This window comes from Arvicanthis niloticus, chromosome X (genome assembly GCF_011762505.2).
Source record: "Arvicanthis niloticus isolate mArvNil1 chromosome X, mArvNil1.pat.X, whole genome shotgun sequence".
Taxonomy (NCBI): domain Eukaryota; kingdom Metazoa; phylum Chordata; class Mammalia; order Rodentia; family Muridae; genus Arvicanthis; species Arvicanthis niloticus.
In genome coordinates, this window is record NC_047679.1 from 120,485,615 (window position 1) to 120,495,593 (window position 9,979).

Consider the following 9,979-nt stretch of genomic DNA (forward strand, 5'->3'; position numbering starts at 1 on the left):
AGTAATTTTTAATTATAAACATCTCCCTTGGATTTCTTATTTTATATATAGGTACCCTACATCATTCTCTGAGCATGTTTACACAAGGTTGTATAGCAGATGTCCTTGATTGACACCATAGCTGGTGTTCTGTGAATAACACATGACACCAGTCATTTAGTAAGCACACCCAATGAGGAGCCAAATGAAAAAATTTTAAAAATTAGGAAAATCAAAAGGAAATCCTGAAATCCAAGGGATTCAGGGGATAAGGTCAGTCAATGACTACTATGTACAACACAGTGATTATGGTTCAATATAAAGTGAAAACAAAATAATTATCTAGAGATGAAATAGCTACTTAGTTTGTAAACTTTAGATGAGTCAGAACATTTCAATGTTTTTCAGTGAGATATCTATATTTGTGTATCATCCAATGTATTACTCTTTATGCATGTGTAGAGACATAAGTTCTCTAATTATATAAACTAATGGGAAAACAGTACCAAGTAAATAGCAAATTATTTAAAGTTCTCTTTGCTCTTGAGCTTGGTTAATATCAGAATAACAAAAACACTGAATGGCTACACATATGACCTATAAGAAAAGACTTTTATTCATGAAAACAGCATTAAAGTTACTCCATACCAACTCCAGAATTTTAGTACAATGATTCAGTTTACATAAAACAATGATGGAAATATACATTGCAATTTTTCATAGGGAGAACAGAGCTTAATATGATTCTCAAACATTGCCATAACTACTATCCATTAGACAACATGGCTTCCTTTGATGTTTATCAACAGCATCTGACATGAACTACTATTTGTGGATTACCAACTGGGAGAAAGACTGCCTCGTCTCTCTGCTTTCCAATTTAAAAGTAAAAGAAATTGGTTCATTGTATATTCCCATTTGCTCTCTAAAGACTTCATTTGTAAATTTTTAAAACAATTTGTCTTTTCTATTATAATGTTAGAAGGGCTAGAATCTATGTTATATTCAGGCAATATATACAAAAGTAAACTATATGGAAAGACTGAGTAGTTCTCTCTTGGTTCTGGATTCTATTGTCAATCTAACTTGTAGTTATCAAGCAATTTTAAGTTCCAATCTTTTATATTCCCAGTCACATATTATATGGGGCAGTATTCAATTGCCTCAGAGCTTCAATGTATTTCCCCTGTGTAGGTATAAGAACAACAAATTAAAAATTAAATTTTATAAAATTTTAAAAAATCATAATATTTCACAGAAGAGATAGTAAAACCACTTTTTTAAAATTGTCATTCTTTAATTCTATCCTATAAATCACTGGAGACTAAATAGAGTAAAGAAAGCAATACAATAAAATTTAATTAAATTTTATACGAGAGTCAGTTTTTCTAAATAGAAAATAAGTTACTTAGGTTCACTTGACCTCCAATTTGGTTTTAATTTCACAAAAGACAGATCTCCTAGAAATCTGCAGTTGAGAGATAAAAATCATCAACTAAATTATAACTATTACTAGTAAGTGATTCCACCAATAGTGTTGGTCAGTTCATTTGATTAATAAATAATTGCATTGCATGAACATAGAACATGAGCATGGTCTTTGATTTGGTGCCATTTTTTTTACATAATAGTGTGACTGAGAAAAAATGCCTTGTGCCTGCTATCTATAGTGTGCCAACTTTCAGCACAATTTATGTCTAGTTGTAAAGCCATAGAAATCTTAATTTATACTTCTGTGTACTTTGTTTGCTTCATGTAGCTTAATGATACATGATTTAAAACTACTTTATGGTAAATGCAGCCTTTTGATATATTTTTTCTGTTCTCAATTTCACTATAATACAGTTGGTTCACATTTTTTTTTTCAACCACAGCAAATGCATCAAGTGATTGACTGATATTTTTGGTTACTTTAAAAGAAACTATGTTAAAAATAACCATTTACCATGGTAAATTGAAATCAGTCAAGCTTGCTATAGGATGTAAAACTTATGAAGTTTCTCTAAAAGTATTTGAGTTGATATTCCAGATGAAATAGTAGTATTTGCTAATTTAAAGTTATGTTACATTCCAAATAGTGAGTGAGAATGTAAAAGGATCAAAATATATTGATTTTTGACAGGGTCTGACAACTGTTCTCTAAGGGATTGCTAGTACAAAGCAGTACATATTGCAACTAAGTTTGTAAAGAAAACATCTTTTAACAGAGGCTTAACAATTGAGTTGAGTGTAAACAGTATTATAAAGCTATATATGTTACCCTCAAATTTGAGTGATATAATCAGTTTGGTTACTGTATTATTTTTTCTGAAAAACAATGAAAAGATAAATATACTTAACAAAATGCTGCTTCAGAAATAACATTGTACCAAACAATTTTATTAATACTTCCAAAAAATGGCATTCAATGAATTCTAATTTCTTGTTGTAATTCAACACAAACAAAACTCATTAGAACCGTTCTTTGCTGTGATTTACATTATATTTTATAGCATTACTTGATTTTTAAAATGAATTCATCTAAAATAGAAATAATCAAATCAGGGTAAAAACAATATAATACATATTCTCCACTTTATTTCAAAATAGCAACTATAAATACATTCTTATTATATTTTCTCCCTAACTCTTTGGATGCAACAATAACAAAAAATGAAAAAAAAAAAAAAAAACCAATCTCACTGTGCTCATTTCATATACTCTCCATGTAATAGTCATGCAAATGATATTGTAGATTAACATTATCGCCAAACATTTCTAAGATTGACTCTGAATTTCTAAAATACCTATGACATTACTCACTAGGCCATGACCTTTAGCATTTATGCATCCTTATGGCGTACAAAACTAAATGTTTGTGTAAAGCAACAAATGATAATGGTCTTTAATAACATCCTAATTAATATATTTGTTGATACTGTCATTTAGCATGGAAAATTAACTATAGGATATAAATTGCCTTATATATTTGAATCACTGTACTTTAATAGCTGCTTTCTCATAAAATTACACAAAGATTTACTTTTAAGGAATTGAATCATTTTTATTGATTTCATAAAAAAATAATTTAAAACTTGGTTTATATTTCACAGACACAATATATTATTTCACCCCTTCACTGATTTCATAAGATCTAGTTTTCTCTGCAACTGTACTAACACAGTCCATACACAAGAATATCATGCCAAGAAGGCCACGATGTGTCATACCACATTGGAAATGATCGCTTCTTGGCTTTTAAGATTTGAATCAAACTCACTAAAAAATCTTTTACCATTTACATACCTCAAGGGGTTAAACTAACATCAAGATTATAGTTGAAGCCAACAAAATGTAGATTCAGTATTTTAACTGCTCTTGTACTCAACTCAGAATTTATACCTAACTACAGTATCATAAAAGATACAAGAACTAATGAGAGACAGGTGCAAATTAGCATACACAGTATAATGTAGGCACAATGACTTTAGTTAAGGAAAGTACACTAGCCTTAACCAAGGATTTGTTACTTCCATTTACAATTAGAACCTCCAAATAACCACATACAATTAAATTACTTTTTTTCTTAAAAATATTTTGAATATTAATAGCTTTCAGCAGAAGAGTGTGAGATAGCCAATATACTACAGCAAGCTTTGAGATGGCAGGTACTCTTAGGATTGACAATTTGTGGGAACCTTGAAGCATCTTCCAAACACCACCATACCGAATAACAATGCAACAACGCAATGACCTATTAGCCACAGCTAATGCATGGAGCTTTCTGGTTCCTCCTATAAGTGTCCATTTAAGATTTCTGAATCCACACATTATTGATGGTATAAACAAAATCACTTTGTTAGAAGACATTGCGTCTTCATCCTGTCAGTGTGCATTAGGAGCCCTTTAATCCATGGATGCATGCATGCATGGTAATGGCATATTAAATGTCCTTATGAAACTGCAGATGAAAATTAGCATTTGAATATAATTCTTTTCTTTCAAGATCAGAAAGCAATTATTTGTTTGGATGTATTTATATTCATATAAAGTTTTTACAGACATTGTCATGAAACTGAAAATTACACATTAAAGTTTTAAGAGCACCAGCACATACATAGGGAGACTTTTATTTGCTATCTAAAAAAATCTCCAAATTATCTATACTTGTGAATACACTCAAACACACATGCTTGTACACACATACACACACACATATACACACTCCTGTAATAATGTCCAGTTTTTCTTTTAAAAAGTTAGAACAAACACATAAAATCTTGAAATTAGTATTTAATAAAGGGATTGCTGTTACAACTTAAACTGCAATATCCTTTTGGAAGGTACACCAAAACATCTGCCACTTGAAATTCATGAATAATATCTGTATTCCTTCTTGGCTACCTTACTGAATAATACAGTAATTCATTACATCACAGCACACACACACACACACACAGAGAGACAGAGAGAGAGAGAGAGAGAGAGAGAGAGAGAGAGAGAGAGAGAGAGAGAGACAGAGAGAGAGAGAGAGAGAGAGAGAGAGAGAGAGAGAGAGAGAGAGAGAAAGACAGAAGAGACATAGAGAGACAGAGACAGAGGGAAAGAGAGAAAGAAAAGAGAGAGAGATATATATGGCTGGCCAAGAAGACAATGACTTTCTGAATATTGATTTTCTAATCATAGCTCCTAAACATCTTCAGATATCAACCCATTATCAAATACTTCAATCATTTGACCAATTTTGATCTAGAACTTAACAACTCACGCAAACACAGGGGCATATCAGTTGTAGTTATAGATCATGAATTCATCTGAGACCGGTGCAAGCATTTAACAGGGTGGCTTTGATAGCCATGATTACCATGATGCTTACAGTTCTACTAGATTATCTGATAGAATGATGAAAGAACAGGATACTGATGCATACAAGATACTATTAACCTTAGTTATTAATTTGTTAAATATTGTAATTAAAACTATTTGAATTAAGCTCATAGAATCCCGAAAAGCAAGACAATTGATGGCAAATAACAACTGCCCCAGACACAATACTATAAAACTAAGGAGCCTATTTTAAAATGCACAGTTGGTAACAAATCTGAAGATAATATGCTGAATTCACAAGAATAGCACAGAACTGTTTTTTTATTTTTTGTATTTTTTTTGTATTTTTTTCTGCTTTTAAATTTTACCTGATCACACAGTCCAAAATATTTCTGTACACATTAGCTTCAGCTTCATTTTTATATTTCTTTTTCTTCTCTAAATTTATACTTACTGATAAATTTGCTGTGATCAGGAGAATAAGTCAAGCATATTAAATACATATTAAGGAGTACATGTTTTCCTATTTAGTATACAAAGTACTTCATAAATATGAATTATGTTACAAAAATAGCTTTGGGTGCGCTCACACGGTAAGCACTTGCTAATTTTGGACAACCTTTAAGGATTGTGGGTATTTGACATAACTGAGAACAAACTCTAGTTTAATTTGAGCCATGTTTAATTCTGATAAACATCATGTTTTTCTCTAGATCACCACAAGTGCTATGTAACTCACATTGATTTTTTTCTCCTTTAGGTTTTTATGTATAGACAGGTAATACTTAAAGTGTTCAAATTTATTTTATAATTATATAATGCATGGTATATTTTAAACAAGTATTTGCACAATTTAACATTATAAATCCAGTGATTTCAAGATGCAGGCCATAAATTTTACCGATTTACAAATACTATCAAATGTTCTTTCTTTGCATGCTTATTTGGTTTTTTTTTTTTTACACTTTTCAGATAATCTTTACACAGAGTTGTTACAATGCCACAAATCAAAAGGGTTATTCCAGTTTCACCAACTTAATCTACGTGCAAGATGAAGAACCCAGCTGAAGTACAAACACTGGTACCAGTTTTCTTGAGTTTGCTTTACAAAGCACAAAGAGACGAAGGTTTTGCATCAGGATACAAAACTGATTTGCCTCTTGAGGTTAAATTCAGTGTATTATGTTTATAAAGCATCCCTTTGGCAATAGAGTTTGCAGTATCCCCACAGGAATCCACAGTATAGGTTTTATGTAGTAAAATCTATTAAGGGAATTCTCTTCTACTTGACACATCTTTACAGCTACAGTTAATGAGATACCCTTGGAAACACCTGCCTCTATGCCTAATGATAATATAGTATTTGGAAGTTAGAAGTCAACAAAAGGCACTTTCATCATTAAATAATGTCCTCTGTATGAAGTCAGATTACATGACCTATATCTTGTTCAAAGCTGTTTGCTCCTCAAGGACCTGTAGGTAGTCAGGGGAACTCTGAAGTTTTGCCTTCAGTTCAAAATACTCACTCTTCCTTTGTTCCACGACAATTTTACTGTGGTTACCACCTATCAGTGACTTCTTGTTCTTCTTATCTTGTTGTTTTTCAGGATAGCGAATCTCAAAGCCACTGACACCAATGCTGTTATACTCCTTTTTGCTTTCAAGAAAATTCTGAATAAACACATTAGAATCTCTGCTAGGGAATAGTTCATCCAGCTCATCAATCGTGCTCAGTCTCTTCCTGGTATCCACATGCAATAAATCTTTGTCTTTGTCAGCAGCATTTCTCATCATGACCTTCTGTCCCGGAGGATCTGAAAACATGAACCCAGTTTCTGACTCTTTCAGGCCACAGGTGTGACTTTTGCTCATCTGTTCGATGGTTTGTGGAATGAATGCTTCTGCGCTCAGTCCGTCTTTTTTATTGGTTTTGTGGTCATGTTTCCTTAGTTGCAGCTGCACGGAGCCACACTCAGGATTCCCCAGACCTTCGTGCTTCACTGTGGGTTTCTTGTTGCGTCTCAGCACAAAAACAAGAAGGCAAAATGCAACAAAGACAGTTAAAATGAGGACCACCAGGATACTTAAGATTAAAATAGATAGAGGCACTGGGCCCCCAGGAGGACTTCGAATAGGACCCAGTGGAGTGGTGAACGTAATTGCAGGCACAGGGCTTGTGAATGGTGCAGATGGCTTGTTTAAGAGTTTAGGACATAAGATTTCATTTTTGAGAGACTTCAATTCAATGTTGGCAAACTGAACAGGCGTCTCACATTTCAGTTCTTTCACAACAATCCCATCATTTAACTTCTCCAGCCACAACTTTAATGCTACCAAGTCACAAGTGCAGTCCCAAGGGTTGCCCTCCAAGTCAATTTGTGTAAGCGACTGCAACTGATCAAGGACTCCGCTGACAGGTAAGTACATGAATTTGTTGTTTCTCAGGTTCAGTCTAGCAAGGGGTGCTCCAGAAAAGATGTAAACTGGCAGGCTCTTTAAGAGATTATTGTTCAAGTACAGTAGCTGCAAATTAGGCATGGAGTCAAAGGTGCCTGCTAAGATTTCCTTAATCAAGTTGTATTCCAAATACAGATACTGCAGGTTGTGAAGTCCTGAAAATATTTCAGGATACAGCCTTTCAATCTGATTGCCATTGAGATAAAGCCTGCGCAGATTGGTAAGATTGTGGAATACTTCTCCTTTGATCACCGTAATCTGATTGCTGCCTAAATGGAGCAAATCCAGTCCTTCAAACTCAGTGAAGTCTGAAATGTCCACATCTTTGATGTTATTACCATTGACATGCAACTTCTTGGCATTTAAAGGTTTTGGTGTCAATTCAGACATGGACTGTATATTTTTCTCTTGGCAGTTCACACTCAATCCCAAATCAGAAGGATGTGTTTTGCAAAAGCAAGGTGCCGGGCAAGGTGTAAGAGGAGGCACTCTTGTTTGGTACGACACAATCTGACTGAGATTTCTGTTGGAGAGGGCTTTGCCTGCCACAATTCCAGAGATTTTGGAAGGATTTGTTGTTTTGGGTGGTTTGGTCACTAATCTGTGCAAGGTTGTTTGAGTAGTGTGACCATTGGGAGTGGTAAAACCATTCTCCAGTTGAGATGGAGGCAGAATGCGCACGTCAAAGTCACTACCTGTGCCCATGGGGCATAGTTCTTGCTTGTTGGTTTCCTTTAAAAGCCTTCCATATAAGTCACTGGGAGTTTCACAAATAGCTTCGCCTATGTAAATGTTATATGGCATATTCTCCAGCCAAGCCTTTAGAGGCAACAAATCACAGCTACAGTTCCACGGGTTATCTTCCAGCTGCAACTCAACAACCCGGCCAATGTGTTCTAGAACTCCAATATAAGGAAGTTTCTGGATTCTGTTTCCTCGTATATCCAGATGGGTTAAAGATGCGAATCGAAAAATATTATCAGGAAGGAATGAAATCAGATTGTCATTAAGAATTAGAACTTTCAGTTTGTGGAGCTTATTGAAGGCTCCTCGTTCAATATACTTGATTAAATTGTAGTCAGCCTGGAGATACTCCAAGTTCTCTATGCCAAGGAAAGTGTCAGCTCGGAGAATCTTTAATTCATTGTTGTTCAAGTGCAACTGCTTTAATGCACTGAGCCCGAGAAAGGCTCCTCCCTCAATATTCTGCAGCTTATTATTTCCCAGATGCAGAGATACTGCATGAGAAAAATTCACGAATGTATTCGGATAGAGGATATTTAAAAAATTGTTTTGGAAATTGAGATGATAAAAATTAGACCAAGGTGGTTTCAGCTGGTTTGGCCTGTAGACTGAAACCTTCTCACAGTTGACATAGAGCACATTCTCTACTGACACGCAGGAACACACATTGCAAATTTCCACAGATATGTCAGAATCTGCATTTGTCGAAGAAATCAGGGCTGACAGAATCAGAAAGAGCCAAAGAAACATCTTCTTGCAATCAGCAAACAACTCTATGCTTCTGAATAAAGACAAACAATCTAAAAAATAAAAAGAAAACAGTTTTTCAATGGTCATTCCTTGAAAAAAAATATTTGTGCTTAAATCATCCCATTGTGAACACATGGCTACCATCTCTAGCACTGCATTTTTAAATATAGCCAGATTTGCTTTCCACTGAACAATAAATAACCCCAAAATGTCACACATTTTACATTTGTAATTTGTGCAAAATATACATGTGTAGAATATACAAAAAACAGTAAGAAAGGAGATTTTAAATCATACTTTGACCTTAATAAATTCAATTTTTAACTTGAATCACCAAACTTTACTGTTAAGCACAAGCCTCAAGCTTGCTATTTGCAACTTAAATGAACATATCTAGAGCATCATTTATTTCATATCCTCTACTCCACAAAGATCCCTCAGTTGGTGGAAATCTATACTCCAGGCTTCTGCTAGATACAGAGGCTGGGTAGAGACCATAACCGAATTCAGATTTTAGTAGAGGATGGCAGTGGAGTACTGGGCTCCTTTTAAAAAGACAGTTATAAAAGCTACTTGAAAAGGTGCCCTGGAAAGAAATTTGCTATCGTTTTGGCACTTAAGTAAGCATGTTGGCATGAATCAGTTCACTTCTGTAATCTGCCGCCTTCAAAAGCACAGGTGACACTATGGCACTCTAGAAAACCAACTGTCAGATTAATGAACAGCACCTACTTTGCTGTCAGTCATTTCCCAAATGGGGTTAAAAAGCCCTTTGTCTTTGAGTCCCTGAAAGCAGAAAAGGGACCTGCTTATTCCTACACCACTCAGCTGATTTCCCAGAAGGATTTTCACCCACCAGAAGTGGCTCTTCTGCCTGCCTGGCCCTCTCCTGTTTTTCATTTGTCAGTTTGAACCCAGTTCCAACTGACCCCTTGGTCAGTTAAATGTGTATCACCTTCATTCAGACCACAGCCTGTCACTGCTGAAGAAGAGGAGTCCACATGCCATGGTCTTTGAGCAGCTTTATCTGCAGAAGCAGATATATTCAATTCTACATATTTCAGTTCTACATAAAGCTCTCAGTTCCCAAACACCCTTCCAAAATGATCACTCCATGCCCCTGCCTGTAAACAAATGAAAAATTACTTCTTGGAAGAGTCTAGTGGTTCAAAAATTAACCCATTGAAGTCAACCCCTTTCACTCGTGTGTGTGTGTGTGTGTGTGTGTGTGTGTGTGTGTGTG

The 9,979-nt window shown here is 34.8% G+C and overlaps 1 protein-coding gene across 1 annotated transcript; it reads right to left on the bottom strand.

Moving 5' to 3' along the window:
- Nucleotides 1-580: 580 nt before the first annotated feature.
- Nucleotides 581-8,806, bottom strand: Slitrk4 (SLIT and NTRK like family member 4). The gene has a single exon (XM_076918196.1). The coding sequence runs from the start codon at nucleotides 8,734-8,736 to the stop codon at nucleotides 6,223-6,225; it is 2,514 nt and encodes an 837-aa protein (XP_076774311.1). The 5' UTR covers nucleotides 8,737-8,806; the 3' UTR covers nucleotides 581-6,222.
- Nucleotides 8,807-9,979: the final 1,173 nt, after the last annotated feature.

Excerpts from the sequence above, each read along its gene's own strand:
- Slitrk4 (XM_076918196.1), bottom strand. The coding sequence starts at position 8,736 with ATGTTTCTTTGGCTCTTTCTGATTCTGTCAGCCCTGATTTCTTCGACA.